This window comes from Oncorhynchus kisutch, linkage group LG6 (genome assembly GCF_002021735.2).
Source record: "Oncorhynchus kisutch isolate 150728-3 linkage group LG6, Okis_V2, whole genome shotgun sequence".
NCBI lineage: Eukaryota > Metazoa > Chordata > Actinopteri > Salmoniformes > Salmonidae > Oncorhynchus > Oncorhynchus kisutch.
In genome coordinates, this window is record NC_034179.2 from 39,251,517 (window position 1) to 39,270,487 (window position 18,971).

At 41.4% G+C, this 18,971-nt stretch overlaps 1 protein-coding gene across 3 annotated transcripts in view; it reads right to left on the reverse strand.

Annotated features, from left to right (window-relative positions):
- ttc3 (tetratricopeptide repeat domain 3) overlaps positions 1 to 18,971 on the reverse strand; it is a 31,861-nt gene that overhangs the window by 10,401 nt on the left and 2,489 nt on the right. For all 3 annotated transcript variants that reach the window (XM_031826720.1, XM_031826721.1, XM_031826722.1), the window contains exons 7-23: positions 18,698 to 18,830; positions 17,953 to 18,038; positions 16,930 to 17,024; positions 16,497 to 16,559; positions 16,341 to 16,395; positions 15,643 to 15,829; positions 11,361 to 11,406; positions 11,159 to 11,261; positions 8,304 to 8,340; positions 7,514 to 7,568; positions 6,267 to 6,357; positions 5,779 to 5,931; positions 907 to 987; positions 661 to 770; positions 441 to 567; positions 200 to 322; positions 4 to 105 (exon numbers count right to left, since the gene is read on the reverse strand). In XM_031826720.1, the coding sequence (XP_031682580.1) occupies positions 4 to 105; positions 200 to 322; positions 441 to 567; positions 661 to 770; positions 907 to 987; positions 5,779 to 5,931; positions 6,267 to 6,357; positions 7,514 to 7,568; positions 8,304 to 8,340; positions 11,159 to 11,261; positions 11,361 to 11,406; positions 15,643 to 15,829; positions 16,341 to 16,395; positions 16,497 to 16,559; positions 16,930 to 17,024; positions 17,953 to 18,038; positions 18,698 to 18,830 (1,647 nt within the window). The remainder of the gene's footprint in view (positions 1 to 3; positions 106 to 199; positions 323 to 440; positions 568 to 660; positions 771 to 906; positions 988 to 5,778; positions 5,932 to 6,266; positions 6,358 to 7,513; positions 7,569 to 8,303; positions 8,341 to 11,158; positions 11,262 to 11,360; positions 11,407 to 15,642; positions 15,830 to 16,340; positions 16,396 to 16,496; positions 16,560 to 16,929; positions 17,025 to 17,952; positions 18,039 to 18,697; positions 18,831 to 18,971) is intronic.

Here is an 18,971-nt window from a genome sequence, read left to right on the forward strand (position 1 = left end):
TACCTTTTCATTCTTATCAGAGAATGCTGTTGCTTTCAACTTCTTCCAACAGTTGATATGGTACTCCACTTTGCAGCTTTGACAGCAAACCATCCGAATGAAACCCTATGAGTAAAGACAGCAGTTTGTGTGCTTAGTGAACATGTTAGAGGTCTGACTTTCATGGAGGCAATTTAGGTTGAATACATTTGCCTTTAACCTTGAAATCTGGATCTGTGAAGTAGATTTCTATTTTGGAATGTCCGTGGCAATTCTGATGCCGACAAATGGCATCTGGTTTAGGTGGAAATTTGCACATCTCTATGGATTCTTCTAGCAGCTCCTGGTTTGGGGTTCAAATAAAACAGAACAAAATCTAAATGACATTAAGCAATGACATCTCCTGCCTCATTTCAACAGTTGAGTTGACCCAAACCCAAGTGAGATCAATGAAAACATACCTTGAAATAGTCCAGCTTACTTTCCTCAACAATAACTTTAGTAGTGGGCCAGGTCAGTTTACCAGGCGTTATCTTTTTCTTAACCATTTGCATAGAATCAGAAAACTGTTCCAGAGCAAGTGGAAATCTACAGGGGTGGAGGAAAAAAACATTTCAGTTTAACCAGTGATGTGCAGCTAATTTCAGCGTGATCTATAAGTATTATTCCATTTGTATCTACCGGTTCTCCTTCTGATATGCCTTTCCAATGCCATAAAAAACCAGGCACTGAAACTTCCTCTCTTCAAAATGTTTGATCTTTTCAAAGTCTTTATGAGCTTCAGCAAGTTCCTAAATAGGAAAAAAACACATTAGTACAAAGCCTGATGGGAGTGCAAATTTGATTTGCAGACCATATCAAAAACACTTAAAAAGCAGTAACATTAGCCTCCCTTTGTAGCTAGCTATCACACAGAATGTTTCTTACCTCTGGTTGACCAATCTCTATCAGAGCTGAGGCATGGCCATAAATCAGCACAACTTGGTCAAGAGTACAGAGGCCAAGTTCCTGGGGAGAAAAAAAAAAGAAGTTAATCAGCTGCTAGCTAACTTAGACCACCGCTACCCTACATGACCAGAATTGTTGACACCTGCTCGAACATCTCATTACAAAATCATGGGAATTAGTTTGGAGTTGTACCCCCCCTTTGCTGCTATAACAGCCTCCACTCTTCTGGGAAGGTTTTCCACTAGATGTTGGAACATTTCTGCAGGAAATTGCTTCCATTCAGTCACAAGAGCATTAGTGAGGCGAGGCACTGAGGTTGGCCGATTAGGCCTGGCTCACAACTCAAATTCATCCCAAAGGTGTTTCGATGGCGTTGAGGTCAGGGCTCTGTGCAGGCCAGTCAAGTTCTTCCACACCGATCTTAACAAACTTTCTGTATGGACTTCACTTTGTGCACGGGGGCATTGTCATGCTGAAACAGTAAGGGGCATTCCCCAAACTGTTGCAAGCACAGAATCGTCTAGAATGTCATTGTGTGCTGTAGCGTTAACACTTCCCCTCATTGAAACTAAGGGGCCTTAGACTGAACCATGGAAGATTTATTTTTTTAAATCCAAACTTTAGTAGGCATCACGCATTGGTGCAGGTACGGCATCCGCCAAACCCAGATTTGCCCATCAGACTGCCAGATGGTGAAGCGTGATTCATCATGCCAAAGTCCAATGGCGGCGAGCTTTATACCACTCCAACAGAGGACAGACGATTTTTACGCCTCAGCAGTCTCGTTCTGTGAGCTTGTGTGGCTCACCACTACGCGACTGAGCTGTTGATCCTAGACATGTCCACTTCAATACCAGCACTTGAAATTGATCCGGAAAACATGCTAGCTAGTTAAAATGTGTTGGTTAGCCATCTAAATTGTCAAGACTTGGTTGTAGAGGAAATAAATAAATACCTGCTTCGCACTTGAGAACGCGCACCATGGCTTCACCTCCACAAGGTCTAGCAATGTTCTCTAAAACAAAGCCCAGCGATGTACTCATTCTGCCAGTTATTGAAAAAGTGTCTTCGAACAGAAGCAAATGGACAATAGAAACTCTTGCTACATTTGCGTTTAATATCAGTTTGTAACAAATACACCCCAGTTTCCAGTTATGCTGCACCCTTCCTAATGCACACCCCGTGAAAGTATCCCTTTGTTACATTAGCCTTATTCTAAAAACGATTAAAATCTCAATCTACACATTACTCCATAATGACAAAGCGAAAACCGGTTTACAAATGTGTAAAAATAAAAAGCTTAAATATATATTACATTTAAATATTCAGACCCTTTGCTATGAGACTCAATTGAGCACAGGTGCATCCTGTTTACATTGATCATCTGAGACATTTCTACAACTTGAGTCCACCCGTGGTTAATTCAACATTTGGAAAGGCGCACACCCACCTGTATCTATTAAAAAAATAAAATGTAAGTACCACAGTTGACAGTGCATGTCAAGCAAAAACCAAGCCATGAGGTCGAAGGAATTGGCAGTAGAGCTCCGAGACAAGATTGTGTCAAGGCCCAGAATTGGGGAAGGGTACCAAAACATTTCTGCAGCATTGAAGGTCCCCAATTCCCACAATTCTTAAATGGCAGAAAATTGGAACCACCAAGACTCTTCCTAGAGCTGATTGCCCTGCCAAACTGAGCAATCGGGGGAGAAGGACCTTGGTCAGGGAGGTGACCAAGAAATCAAGTGACTGACAGAGCGCTAGAGTTCCTCTGGAGAAAGAACCTTCCAGAAGGACAACCATCCCTGCAGCATTCCACCAAATCAGACTTTTATGGTTGAGTGGCCAGACAGAAGCCAGTCTTCAGTAAAAGGCACATGACAGCCCACTTGGAGTTTGCCAAAAGGTACCTAAAGACTGAACATTAGTCTTGTTTCTATGGTCTGATGAAGACAAGATTGAACTTTGGCCTGAATGCTAAGCATCACATCTGGAGGAAACCTGGCACCATCCCTACGGTGAAGCATGGTGGTGGCATCATTCTGTGGGGATGTTTTTCAGCGGCAAGGACTGGGAGACTAGTTGGGATAGCTGAACAGAGCAAAATACAGAGACCCTCCAGAGCGCTCAGGACCTCAGACTGGGGCGAAGGTTCACCTTCCTACAGGACAACAACCAAGCATACAGCCAAGAAAACACAGGAGTGGCATCGGGACAAGTTTCTGAATGTCCTTGAGTGGCCCAGCCAAAGCCCACACTTTAACCAAATCGAAAATCTCTGGAAAAACCTGAAAATATCTGTGCAGCGAAACTACCCTGCCAACTTGAGGCTCTGCAGAGAACCTCGCCAAATACAGGTGCCAAGCTTGTAGCGTCTCACCCAAGAAGACTTCGAAGCTGTAATCACTGCAAGAGGTGCTAAAACAAAGTACAAAGTTCCAAACTGCCCCTGGATGCATCAGCACAAGAATGGTTTGCCTGGAAAAATCATGGGTTTCCATGGTCGAGCAGCCGCACACAAGCCTAAGATCACCATGTGCAATGCCAAGTGTCGGCTGGAGTGATGTTAAGCTCGCCGGCATTGGACACTGGAAACGTGCTCTCTGGAGTGAATTTCAAAAGTCAGTCAGTGTCTGGTGTGGCCACCAGCTGCATTAAGTACTGCAGTGCATCTCCTCATCATGGACTTTGCCAGTTCTTGCTGTAAGATGTTCCCCACCTCTTCTCTTCTACCAAGGCACCTGCAAGTTGCCGGCCATGGCAGAACACTGACATTCCTGTCTTGCAGGATATCAAGCACAGAACGAGCAGTATGGCTGGTGGCATTGTCATGCTGGAGGGTCATGTCAGGATGTGCCTGCAGGAAGGGTACCACATGAGGGAGGAGGATGTCTTCCCTGTAATGCACAGCATTGAGATTGCCTGCAATAACAAACTCAGTCCGATGCTGTGACACCACCCCAGACCATGACAGACCCTCCACCTCAATCCCGCTCCAGAGTACAGGCCTCGGTGTAACGCTCATTCCATCAACAATAAACGCGAATCCGACCATCACCCCTTGTGAGCCAAAACCACGACTCGTCAGTGAAGAGCACTTTTTGCCAGTCCTGTCTGGACGGTGGGTTTGTGCCCAACGTTGTTGCCTATGTCTGGTGAGGACCTGCCTTACAACAGGCCTACAAGCCCTCAGTCCAGCTTCTCTCAGCCTATTGTGGATAGCCTGAGCACTGATGGAGGGATTGTGCGTTCCTGGTGCAACTCAGGCAGCCATCTTGTACCGGTCCTGCAGGTGTGATGTTCGGATGTACCGATCCTGTGCAGGCGCTGTTACAGTCTGCCGTTGCGAGGACGATCAGCTGCCCATCCTGTCTCCCTGTAGCGCTGTCTTAGGAGTCTCACAGTACAGACATGGCAATTTATTGCCCTGGCCACATCTGCAGTCCTCGTGCAGCATGCCTAAGGCACGTTCACACAGATGAGCAGGGACCCTGGGCAGCTTTCTTTTGGTGTTTTTCCAGAGTCAGTAGAAAGGCCTCTTTACTGTCCTAAGTTTTCATAACTGACCTTAATTGCCTACCGTCTGTAAGCTGTTAGTGTCTGAACGACCGTTCCACAGGTGCATGTTCATCAATTGTTTATGGTTCATTGAACAAGCATGGGAAAAAGGGTTTAAACCCCTTTACAATGAAGATCTGAAATTATTTGGATTTTTACTAATTATTTTTGAAAGACGGGGCCCTGAAAAAGGGACGTTTATTTGCAAGCATTTATAATGTTGCTATCTTGGATGGTCATTATTTGCACCCATAGCTGTTTATGAATTTGAGAGTGGTTACATTTCTCCAGCCTCATCCCTCAGATTTTTAGCTAAACAGGGGAACCTCTTATTGTTTCAACTGCTGATTGTTGCTTAACATTTATTTTACATTTTTTTTAAAGGGCAGCAGTGCATTTTGAACGCACAACCCCTCCATGTTTTTCAACTAAACGCTCAGACCACTACCGTTTTCGATTAACTGAACGTAATACTACGTTTTTTCATACGTAACACAGCCCGGAGGATAATCTCATTTTGGGAACCTATTAAAACATTCAGTGAAAATAAAGGTGTTAAGGGAATTTATCAATAATGACTAATTATGTATACATTTCAATCAGGACACTATTATGTTACTGTATATATACACACACACTAGTCAGAATACTATTGTTAATGTATATGTACTAGTCAGAAAACTATTATGTTACTGTATATGTATTAATTTTCTTTCTTAATCCTAGTACTGAATATAATGTGTGTAAATATAATCAAGGATTAGAACAATGACTGTGTTCCTTGGTAGAAATGAATGAACTATATCTTCAGACTGGCTAGAATGCTTATCTACACAAGACCTTGGCTCGACCATAAATTATATTAAATTGATAGGGAGACAAAGTGGGAAGGCTTGAGATACTGCCTTTGTACCAGGGTGGGAGAAGACTGGTTGGTACTGGAACTAATGACGTAATTTTCAGTTTATAACCTGTGGTAAACTGTATCGTGTTCAGTACTCTCGTGAATAAACTCTGCTGATTTACTTTAAGACTGGGCTCTGTCCATTATTATAGAATAAGGGTCTTACAAATCCTTATGATTTGACAGAGTGTTTAATTTTAATTGGGTATTAAAACAGAGCAATTTAATTCCTGTAACATAAGGGCAGTTTAAAACTACCACTGACAAACATTGAATTTGATAGAAAGTCATTTCACAGTGGAGTACAATTTGAGCTGAAGTTGCCGAACTCTAACACACCTCTGATAGTGTCACTGAGGGCTGATTGTGAGAGGAACACTGTTCTGTACCTTTGGTGTGCTGGTCACCAGGATGCTGAGGGCCTGGGAGAAGGCCTGCTCTGCGTTGCGGCATCGCTGGTCAGCCAGGGCCATGTGGGCATCCTGCACAGCTGACATCAGTGCATCCCGCACACTAGGGTCTCTGGAGCTGCCGGATACCGCCTGAGTGGGAAGGGGTATCAGTGAGTCACTAATATCACACAAGTTGGTTTAGAAAGAAAAAAAATCCATGTGAAAACTACTTCAGGAGACCATGCATCAATCCTAGCTGACATGTTCTTTGTGGTAAAAACAATTATGGGATGAATATACAAACTGTTTCAGAGCCAGGGAGGTGGTGGGTTAAACTCGCAGGAGGAAGGTGCGGAGGCCACAGTACATTTGCATGCCATTAGTAATGTACAGTTATGGCAAGAAATACAAGGAAGGAAAAGCATCCAGCGTTGTGAAATCCTGTTTGACTTGTGACAATGACCTCATGTTACATGATGGTCTACCTTTTCCTTTGACTGCTGGTTTCTGTTCTTCCCTTTCGTTTTCTCTGAAGAGCAGGGTTCCGGTTTGCTGCTATTTTTATCAGCCATTTCACTGAAAAGAAACGGATCACTTTTAGGTGTTGACAATGCCAACTTCTGAGTAACCTACCGTCAATTGCACAGCACAAAAACTTAACTGAATATCTCCGGTGTTACTTGAGGCAGACCAAAAACAGGAAATCACCGAAGTATGCTAGGGTGTGCACAGAGCAGTAGGCAGTTGGTGTGCCACGTGATTCGACAAGCACTGTCAAGCATTAATCAAGTTGGCAAGAAAGTACATACCACACAACTTGTAAACAAAGGTGCACCGTATGTGCTTTCCCTATACACAATTTTAAAAGAACAGATTCAGATTCTTGGTAGCGTTCAATAAAGCAGAAAATATCCATTGCTTCCGATAAAGCCTAAATTATTTTCCACTGTTAGGGTGGACCAAAAATCTGAAATTTGCCATCATACTTTTCATTAGTGTTGTCATGATACCAGAATTTTTGGTTTGGTATCACAATTCCAAGGCAGAAAGGCATATTATTAGCCATAGTCATAGAATGCACTTGACCCAGCTACCAGTATCATCTTGCATTTGAATGTGTTCTAGCATGTAATGGAAAATCTTTACCGGTAAGAGGCATTAGAAAACAAAAATGAATATTACAAATTGAACAACATCTGTTGAAGAATAAAAATCTGTCAGCGTTTACATAGCTGGCAATAAATGGTGTATTTTACATGTTGGTTATGTAGGCTTCTAACAGATTGCTTTCAACTACATAATACAATTAAGCTAGCTATATATATATATTATATTATATATTATATATATATATTTATATATATATATATATATATATATATATATATATATATATATATATATATATATATATATATATATATATATATATATATTTTAAAAACAACTCAATCAGTAAATGACATGAAACATTTGACAGATGAACCGAAAGTAAAAATCTAGTACCGAACTCATGTTCTAGTATCGAAAAACAACTGAAGTTTAGGTATACCGTGCAACACCCTACTGTTCACACATTAACTTTAACACACTAGTAATGCCCGTTTGGGGTCAATATACTCCTTTAAAAATTGATCATCCCCAATCAACAGCAGACCTGGTCTTTTGGTCTGGCAGTGAGGTGAGCCTAATGTATTACAAACCCGGAAAACAAATCGAACATAAAACTCACACTTTCATCTCTTTAGGCACCTTGGTATTATCCACCGAATGTGCTCTTCTTGTACCTTTCACCAAGGAGAAAAGGGTTAGCTTCTGAAACCATGAGGCTCCCAGTGAAAAAAACAGCAACTTGGCAAAGAAAGTGGCAGCATGTGTTCTTAAAGAGACAGCTCAAGGAAGTCAAAACAACCAAAAAGGTGATGATAGGCTGAACTTGTTAGGTATTGACATACGCAGCTGACTCATATCAAAAGCATCTCATGGAACTTAAAAAGCTGCATTGTATTTACCACAAAAACTAAAAGGCCAAACTATAATTTGCTTCCATTTATACTGTACAAAAATACATTTCAAACACCTTGCTGAGTTATATGAACTAAGGAAATCAGTCAACTGAAAGTCATTAGGCCCTAATCTATGGATTTCACATGACTGGGCAGGGGAGCAGCCAACTGAGGAGCCAGGTCTAGACAATCAATGATTTCCCCCCACAAAATGCTTTATTACAGACAAGTACACCCCCCCCACACGTAATGATCATATTTAATCAGCTTCTTGATATGCCACACCTTTCAGGTGGATGAATTATCCTGACAAAGGATAAAATGCTCAGACAGGCATTAAAACTAGCACAAATTGAGAAATAATAATTGTGCGCAGAACATTTCTGGGATCTTTTTCAACTTATGAAGCATGGGACGAGCACATAACACATTGAGTTTATATATTTGTTCAGTGGATATCAACCCAAACAGAAGACTTAATTTCGAGCAGAACAGAGATAACCAAAAACATCCTACCTGGTTGTGTCTGGCTTTCCACCTTGACTTCCAAGCCCTGTGTTCAGTGACATGAAAAACATCAGAAATAAACAATAACTAAAACATGAGGGATGACAAACACTGAAAAAAATATTGACAAACACAAGATGCAACCATATCCGTTAGTTCATATATAATCTGTCAATTGGAGAAAAAAAAATGAAAAAAAGTCAGTAGAACCTAATATATGGATTTCATATGACTGGGAATACTGGTATAAAAATCAGTTTCACAGATAGCGTTAAAAAATGTAGGGGCATTGATCAGGAAACCAGTCAGTATCTGGTGGCCACCATTTGCCTCATGCAGCATGACATCTTTTGCATAGAGTTGATCAGGCTGTTGATTTTGACCTGTGGAATGTTGTCCCACTCCTCTTCAATGGCTGTGCCAAAATACTGGATATTGGCAGGAACTGGAACACTGCGATCCAGAGCATGCCAAACATGCTCAATGGGTGACCGTGCAGTCAGAAAGTATTTAGACCTCTTTAGTCACGTTACAGCCTTGTTCTAAAATTGATTAAATTAGAATCTCTTCTACACACACACCATAAAAGTGAAAACAGGTCCCACAGTTGGCAATGCATGTCAGAGCAGAAACCAAGCCATGAGGTCGAAGGAATTGTCTGTAGAGCTCCGAGACATGATTGTGTCGAGGCACAGATCTGAGGAAGCATACAAAAAATAAGTCTGCACCATTGAAGGTCCCCAAGAACAGTTGAGCAATCGGGGGAAGGGCCTTGGTCAGGGAGGTGACCAGGAACCCAGATGGTCACAGAGCTCCTCTGTGGAGATGAGAGAACCTTCCAGAAGGACAACAATCTCTACACCACTCCACTAAAATCAGGCCTTTATGGTAGACTGGCCAGACGAGCCACTCAGTAAAAACACACAACAGCCCACTTGGAGTTACTAAAGGACTCAGACCATGAGCAACAAGATGCTCTGGACTGATGAAACCAAGATTGAACTCTTTGGCCTGAATGGCAAGCAGCACATCTGGAGGAAACCTGGCACCATCCCTAAGGTGAAGCATGGTGGTGTCAGCATTATGCGGTGGGATGTTTTTCAGTGGCAGCAACTGAGACACTAGTCAGGATTGAGGGAAAGATGAATGGAGCAAAGCAGAGATCACTGACGCAGTCCTGAGCGCTCTGGAGTAGGTTCTCAGACTGGGGCGAAGGTTCACCTTCCAACAGGCCAACAACCCTAAGCACACAGCAGAGACAACACAGGAGTGGATTCCGAACAAGTCTCGGAAAGTCCTTGAGTGGCCCAGCCAGAGCCCAGACTTGGACATCGCTAGAGAGACCTGAAAATAGCTGTGCAGCGACGCTACCTATCCAACCGGAGCGCTTGAGGGGATCAGCAGAGAAGAACGGCAGAAACTCCCCAAATACAGGTGTGCCCAGCTTATAGAGTCATACAAGAGACTCGAGGCTGTAATCGCTGCCAAAGATGCTTCAAAGTACTGCGTAAAGGGTCTTCTTACATACATTTTATATAAGTTTACTTTTGATCAATTCTAAAAACCTGATTTTGCTTTGTCATTATGGGGTATTGTGTGTATATTGAGGACATATGTAACCTGTGAAAACGTGAAGGCGTCTGAATACTTCCCAAATGCAATGCATGTCTTGTGGGTATGCATGCCATGAACGAACTGGGGCATTTTCCACTTCCAGGAATTGTGTCCAGAGCCATGTGACATGGGGCTGAGCATTATCATACAGAAACAATGGGCCTCAGGATTTTGTCCCCGGTATCTCTGCATTCAATTTGACATCGATACATTGCAATTGTGTTCGTAGCTTATGCCTGCTAATGCCATAACCCCACCATGGGGCACTCTTCACAACTTTGACGTTAGGATACTTTTCACCCACATGCCCAGTACAGTTGATTTAGCCGTGAAGAGCACACTTCTCTAGTGTGCCAGTGGCCATCGAAGGTGAGAATTTGCCCATTGAAGTCTTATGACGCAGAACTGCAGACAGGTCAAGACCCTGGTGAGGATGACGAGCACGCAGATGCGCTTCCCTGAGACGATTTCTAACAGTTTCTGGGTTTGCGCAACCAAAGAATTTCTGCAGTTTCATCAGCTGTCCGCGTGGCTGGTCCCTGGCCATGCCGCAGGTGAAGCAGCCGGATGTAGAGGTCCTGGGCTGGCGTGGTTACACATGGTCTGCGGTTGAGGCCGTTTGGACGTACTGCCAAATTTTCTAAAACATTCCATTCTCATAACAGCTCTGGTGGACATTCCTTCAGTCAGCATACCAATTGTAATCTCCCTCAAAAGATTGAGATGTGGCATTGTGTTGTGACAAAACTGTACAATTTAGAGTTGCCTTTTGTCCCGAGCACAAGGTACAGCTGTGTAATGACCATGCTGTTTAATCAACTTCTAGTGGATGGATTATCTTGGCAAAGGAGAAATCCTCAAACAGGGATTTAAACATTTGTGAAGCAAATTTGAGACATAAGCTGTATGGAAATTTCTGGCCTCGTATTTCAACTCATGAAATCAGTTACACATGTTCTGTTTATATTTCTTCAGTGTATTTGGTCTGCATAACATGCCTAACAGTATTACTCACAAACAGGACTTTAGAAACATTAATGTCCATGAGATGACATCAATGCTTTAGCTTATCAAACAGCTCACTGATCAGTGCACAACACAAAGCAATCACCAGTTGCTGTAGTTGAAACTACTCTTGGATTAAGTCCTGTTTGTACTCTACAAGGACTGTTGTGGACAAAATGTGTCATCCTGAATGCAATTCATAAATTAGGGTACTGAAAGTTGAGGCTCGGGTCTGAGTAACTGACCTTGTTCTCAGGAACAGTGTTTTTAGCAGAAGGCTCAACCTTACTGGTGGGTTTAGCGGCCTGTTGTGACTCTGTAGTGTCTGCTCTGGTGTTACTCTCTGTCCTGTAGATAACAGTAAAACACCAGGTTAACAACTTCAAAATTATCAACAAATGCATGATTGCCGTTGGTTCGTAAACACTTGTATAATACTGTACATACCTTTTACTTGAAACTTTCTTAGCTGCAGTTTTATTTGATCTTCCAGCTAGAAATGAATAGTTTGTAAACATGAAAAACATAAAATCAAAAATAATACATAGACAATGATCTAGCAAAACCAGACTACCTCCAAACAATTATAAACTTAGAACAATTGAGGAACAAGCAGGGATGCAAACCGGTGAGAGCCCAACAAGGTGACACTTTGCGTTGCACTGAAACATGCAACAAAAAAAGAACGGAAAAAAAATAATCCCTGCTAGGGGGAAACGCAGATTAACTAATTAAAACATATGCGCTACATGATCAGTCTAAAATAAAGTGATTAACGTAACCCTAACTCAAAGCAACAAAAAAAAAAATGTAAGGACAGCAATGTTATGTTGCTTAGACTATTGCAAGTAACTCATTTGTATCTTGCAGTTAGCCATGACAGCTTTTATAATAGGTGTGTGGTCACAAGTGCTCTAAGTATTGCACTTAAGTAGAAATATAATTAAACAGGCATTATATTTTTGCTCTATTATAGTGCCCACTACAGTAGACGTCGATCAAGTGCACAAGGCTACATGTGTGCAAAAAGAACATTCACTGAGTAAAATAATTAATAATCCCCTCTCACGCGTTACTGTCAAGTTAAATACAAAAGCAATATCTTTGGACATCTGTTCTACAATGTGCCAGCAGAGCATGATACCCTTAGTTGGCATAATTGATCTGGTTGTCTTTCAGGCAGAGTACACCTGGCATGCCCCTTTTTATTCACCGTATTTATTTATTCACCTATATTGGCATCCAGCATAAGCCAGGCCCAGCTACACTTGCTCTCCAAATCCACTTGTTTAACAAGTAACGCCTAATTTTGACCTAATTCTCACTCTGAAAACAAACCACATACTGTAGCGGGAAAACAATAGTTAGTACGTTAACATGTCAGATTGCCAGGTTCCAGTAAGTAATGAACGCATTGTAACATGAGGAAAGGTGTTGTGCCGAACTACTACCCCCCCCCTTTGTGTGAACGCGCACGCACTCAATTCTTTATTGCTGCAACTTGCTAGTTGAGATTTCTGCTCTTCACTGCGTTGTCAGTTAAGCCTACATTTCACTGATCTTAGTAGAAAGCACTTTGTGTCCTCTGATTGCAGGGGAGGCAATAATGTCTGCAGTTTTCAGTTTGACCATTTGTTTCAAGTGTAGTCTATAAATAAATCTGCCAAAATTCATCTTGCCCATGTCTTATTTGACTAGTAGTTGATCTGAAATGTTTATAGCTTGCCTACATTTCACTCACTCTGTTTAATACACATCCATTAATTATTAGTTTAGGTTGACTATCCTGACGTGAAATTTGTTCTGTAGAAAGTATTTGACTAATTGAAATTAGAAATGAAGCATATTTCAGCAAAGCCATTCTTGCCTGCTGAATTCTCCCTTTATTTTGGGGACTGCAAGGCCTGGTACACTTCAGAATAATTTTGGTAGCTCATGTTGACCAGTAGTGTGCCACAGAAAGTATTTGACTAGCCATAAAATTAAGTTACTTAGACGGCAGGGAGAATTTCAGCAGGCAAGAAAATGGCCTTGCCGAAATACTCTTCTCCCCCACCCCCATTTCTAATTTCCTTAAATTGTCACTAGAGCCAAAAACATGTATAGAACAAACTTTACGTCCGGACAGGCAACCAAAATGTATCATTAAAAAATCGGTGTGTTATATTAAACAGAGAGAGTAAAATGTAGGCAAGCAATAAACATTTCAAAACTAGTTGAATAAGTTAGACTAATACACTTGAAACAAATAGCCAAAGCAAAAACTCCAGACATCACTAGTGCCTCCCCTGCGATCAAATCGCCAGAAAAATAAAATGCAGCCTAAAATGATCATTGAAACGTAGGCTAAACTGATCACTGAATGAAAAGCAGAAAACTCAACTAGCAAGCAAGTCACAGCAATGAAGAATTAAGTATGTTGACATGGGGGGGGTATTCGGCACAACGGCAAGGAGTCATACCTGTTAATACTATACCGCATTGGTTAGGTTACTAACGTTAGCAAGCTGTGACTTTATTAGCCAGCTAATTTTTTGACAAACTCAATTATTTGATCAGCTAAATTGGCTCAACATTTTTCTGGCTAGCTAACAGATTATTCAATCCAGCTCCTATAGAAAGATACTTAACGTTAACACTTGTTCCACCACACTTTCTCCCGCACCTCAAACTTTCCAAATGTCAATTGTTCAGTTACAGCTCATGAAGTATGCTTCATCAACTTATCACCCGTCTCCGTGGTCAGGCTTCTCGCCTACCGCTTGTTCGGTCTCGCGCTGGTTTATGAGACTCAACTGAGCTCAGGCACATCCGGTTTCCATTGATCATCCTTGGTGTTTCTAAAACTTGATTAGAGTCAAGCTGTGGAAAATTCAATTGATTGGACATAATTTGGAAAGGCACACCTGTCTATATATGGTCCCACAGTTGACAGTGCATGTCAGAGCAAAAACCAAGCCACGAGGTCAAATGGAGATAACCAAAAGGCACCCAAAGACTCAGACCACGAGAAACAAGATTCTCTGGTCTGATGAAACCAATTGAACTTAAGCCTGAATGCCAAGTCTTGAGGAAACCTGGCACCATCCCCAAGTCATAGATACGTATGCTATGATGCAGGTAAAGTTGCCTCGCACACCTACAGTGCTGGTCATAAAAAAAGCTAGCTCATGGGTGCAAACCATGTTCTTCCCCAAAAACATAGCTTTCTATAGCTACCGAAACAGCTATTTAGTTAGCAAAACAACATCTAGGTGTCATCTAAAATAACCAATTTATAGTTTGATTAATGGCGGCCGGACCCATCTATGTGAAGCTAGCCACAATGAGGATTAGCCACAACAGTGAACTTTGCGGTTAGCCTTCATTAAAAGTATGTCATAATTATATTTGTATTATTTGCATCACTGTCAATGACACTTATTTTGAAGGCAAACTGCAAATTCGACTTGTGGCTAGCTTAACATAACCCGGGCCAATCAAGCCTCACTTGCCGAATGAAGCTAGCTGGCTGCTTATTACATTAGCTTTGGGGAACAGGGTTAAGTAGCTAGCCAGCTACTTAATTTCATGAACTGAAGTCAAATTTCAATAGAAGAAAACTTACAAGGATTCCTAAATCATTGCTAAGAATAATGGAAATGACTGCAGGTTCTACTGATCATTGTTTTCATACTGTTGCATTGGTGCAACCTAGGTACCAAGCTAAAGCTAGCTACCCCAGAAGTTTCGGTCGAACAAATTATGCTTTATTACCAACATCGTTCATGGCCGGTGTTGGCTGACTTTTGTACAGCTTTGACATGCAAAGTCCCATAGTATGTATGCCGTGAAGCTATTACCTGTGCAACTCCGATAGGGTAATATCAGAAATAGCGCACTTGGTAGTGTTAACCAGTGCTCGACCAGTCTGCGAAAGCCATCACCACCCACGACAGGACAGTTGATTGTCAAGGGCAATGAATTCTATTATCTTAACTTTAATGGATTTCACCATCGAGTTCTCACTGAAATTGTTACTCTTTCAAATGACTGCTTGACCCAAACAAACAGCAGACATCGTGGGCCAGTTTAGATGCTGTGTTGCACGTAGAGCGCAACATTTTACATGGTGTCGTTACGTCATGTACCTTCGTTATATTAGGGTTGCACGTCAGCTTTGACATCGGGCGTTAAACTAGACATCGGCTGATACCGATGTTGGAATTTTTAGATAATATCATCCGATTCCGATATGTTCACCGATATAGCAGAGTATCCCTAATCTGAATACTTATGTTTAATACATTCCTAAAAACCTGATTTTGCTTTCTCATTCTGGGGAATTGTGTTAAGATTGAGGGAAAACAATTTAATGCATTTTAGAATAAGGGTGTAACATAAAATCTGGAAAGAGTCAAGGTGTCTGAATACTTTCCGGACCCACTGTAAACAAAGTTTGGATTAGCCACCCCCACTTCCTGCTATTGGATATGCAAAAAATCTATGGCAGTGCATCGGTCTTCGCATGAAGAATGATTTGCAAATGGGACAAGCTCTTGTTGGGAGGGTTTTTAACCACCCCTTTGATTTGTCATGGTAAATCGCTAGGAGATTTACAAGGCGCCAAATTCATCTTGGTAACCACGAGCCAAGTCTTACAATCATCTCCAAATGTATCCTAGTAATGATGTTTTCCTACATGATCAGTTGGTTTTAATATGAAGTTCTGTGGGCAAATTTCCATTACCTTTGCGTTCCTCTGCCCGGTGGCACTTGCTCTCCTCTATCTCTATGTTGAACTTGTAATGTTGCTGCAGCAGGTCCTTCATGCCCTCTGGGTCAGCCTTGCACAGGGTCTGACCCCACTCGTTGGCCTCTATCGCCTGCTTGTGTTCCCCCAGTAGGAACAGCGCCTCACAATACCGGTAGTGACCCTGCCATACACAGACCACAGAGGAAGGGAAGATGCCATCATTCACAGCATAGACATTTTAGGAATGATAGTACTTTGGGCATTAACATTCCATTACAATCACACACCATATCCTTTTTGTAGAAAGTTGAGCATTTCATGCCACACACAAACAAAAACAAAAAAAAGGTTTCAAATCAATAGAACTAGCTTGCTGGTCAGTCAGAACAGAGCTGACTAAAATGTATTCATTTCAACACCAGTGGGTTTGATCTTGGGATAGTTAGGGATTTTGGCAACGAAGCCACTTATCTACTTCCCCAGGGTCAGATGAACTTGTGGATACCATTTGTCTTCGCATTTGAAGTTTCCAACTAGCTTTAGCAGAATTGTTAACTAGCATTAGCACAATGACTGGAATGGTATCCACAAGTTCATCTGACCCTGGGGAACTTCATAAATCTCTAAATATCCCTTTAAGCTGAGGGCAATCGTAATGGAAATTCAGATGTGGCCGTGGGATAATTGCATACCTTTGCCCACTCTGGTTGTATTAAAGTCGCTCGTTTTCCATCCCCAACAGCTTTTCTGTAACAAATGATGCCTTGATCATTAAACATGTTTAATGGGTCTGTATAAGTGTCCTACACAAACAGGTTTATCATATGTTTATAGTTTGAAGGACTTACAAATATTTTTCACTACGGATATAGCAAAGTGCTCGGTTCCCATAGATAATGTGGTTTTCAGGGCTGAAAAATAGATAGGATTATGTTATCAAACAAGAACTCATTGACATACAATTTTTTTTTTTTTATGAGTAGTTAAGTACACCATTCTGGTCCATTGACAGACCAAATGGGAAAGCGAGTCATGATAGTGGTGGTCAAAGTAGCATTTACACTTCAGAGACATTTATGGTGCCATAAATGAACATGTTCAGCAGGGTGTTAGTCACTTGAATAAACAATTAAATCAAAAGGTACCGTGACAAACATTGGGAAGCGGTAATGCACAGATAAGAGTACATGGGAAACAGCCTGACTTGATGCAATCACAGGCGTTATATTGTCCTCCAACATTCCAATAGTATGTAAATCCGATGTTAAAACCACAACTTACTGATATTTGATGGCTTTTGAGTAACACTTGACTGCTGCATCATATTTCTTTTTCTGAAACTGATCATTTCCTCTAGTCTTCATCTCTTCACTTTTCTGAGGAAAGGAAAAAAGTTTTTTTTATCCAACAAAAATCTTACTTGTCAGCATGTCAGACAGAATTAACCTACCCATCAACTTAGTTCATAAAAATAAACATTACTATCAGGGGTTGGAACCGGTTCAGGGAATAGAACAGAGACCTGGAAAATAACATTGAAGGAACAAAGAAAGTGATCCATAATCTTCCGGAACATAACCGTTATTTTAGAAGCATGGGAACTGGTTAATAAAGCGATTTTATGTTCTAGGTATTTTTAGTCCCTGTAATATGAAAACCGTTGCATGTTTAGGATACCTGCCACTCCCAAAGAATAGACTACTGTCTTGATGTTACAAGCTTGATTCAGAAGATCGTTATGTTTAATTAGCTACAGAAGATTAGATTAGTATCCTTTACTAGCATTGAAAAAGTTAGGGCTAGTTACCACATTGGATTTATTAACTACAAAATGGTAAAATGAATTTTAAATTCTGGTGCTGCTCTGCACACACACAAGATTGAGTTAACTAGCAAAACAAAAGGAAATGCAAAGTTCCACCACAGAAGCCACTCCTATGTATAATTGTGTGGCCCTAATTCAAATAATGCATGTCATAAGATGCCCAGCGCTTCAAGCCTCCTCAACCCTCTTTCTACCCACCCGCAAAATTCGACAAATTTTGCACCATAGGCTACTTGTCTGTCCATCACAAATGTAAACTAGTTTGCCTGCTCTATCCACTGATTGGTAATTCAATGAGCTAAATAAAAATGCATTTTACAGGTAAAACGATAGTACTTTTTGGTTCGAACCGGTTCAGAACTTTTTTGATGATCGGAACGATTGTAGTAAATTTCCCAAATCGTCCCCATTTTCACATAAAATAAGACGAGGGCATGAGTCCTTCAAGGTTGACAAATTTATAAATGACAGGTTCTCACCTCAATAGACCATTGGCTGGGGTCCTGTGCAAGCTCTCGCATCATTTTTTTCCTGTCGACTCCCATGGCCTGTGTATAGTGGGCATCTGAAGAGAGAAGTTCATGTTTGTATTGGGACCCATTCACTGCTAACCAAGTTGCCAGAGTAGGATAAACGATGTCTTATTTAATTGCAGTGGTATTCTAGCCTATAGCCCAGTAATATTCAAAGTCGGTATCACACGGGAATTGGGGGGGGAACAAAACAGTTAAGAATAGAGATCAAAGCAAACTTTGCCACATGCACCGAATATAAGTGTAGACCTTACTTGTATTCGGCACGTGTGACAAAACATTTAAGAATAGAAATTGTATGGGACAATACAAATGTTTCAGAAATAATATTTAAGGCATTTATTGGTTCTTAATTTTGATTAATTATATGTAACGAATTGAATGTTATTTATGTAATAAAAAAATAAGAGATTCACAATTTAAGGTCGTGTCATTAGATTTGGGTGGTCTCCAGAAATTCTGGCTTAAAAAACAAGGCCCCTGCTGATAAAGTTTGGGTATCACTGCCTATCTACCATGTTTCACCTTTCAGCCTCCACAAGCTACCTACCACTAAGCCCTAAACAGACCTCAGTAGGTTAAGATCTAGTGTGAGAAGGCTGTAAAAACATCAGTATGAGGCTTACAGACAGTACATCAGACCACCATATTAACAGCAATGGAGGACACACTGCCCAAAAGTAGTTCTTACACTCAGTGAAGATGAGCTGCAGGGCAGCAAAGCAGTTCCCTATGGGGCCCAGCTCCTGAACCCGCAGCTTGATGCGGGGCTCTCCTGTCCGCTCCAGCCAGCGTATCGCATCGTCCAGGACCTCCGGCACATGCTGGCCACAGAGAGGTACCAGTCAACAAAACACCTCTAGCCTTCACCATCATAACAACTTGTATAGCGCTGATTACAGAAAATTCTCAAAGCAAGAAAATCAATTGAGATGGTACAGATGGGAGATTAAACACCCCCATTT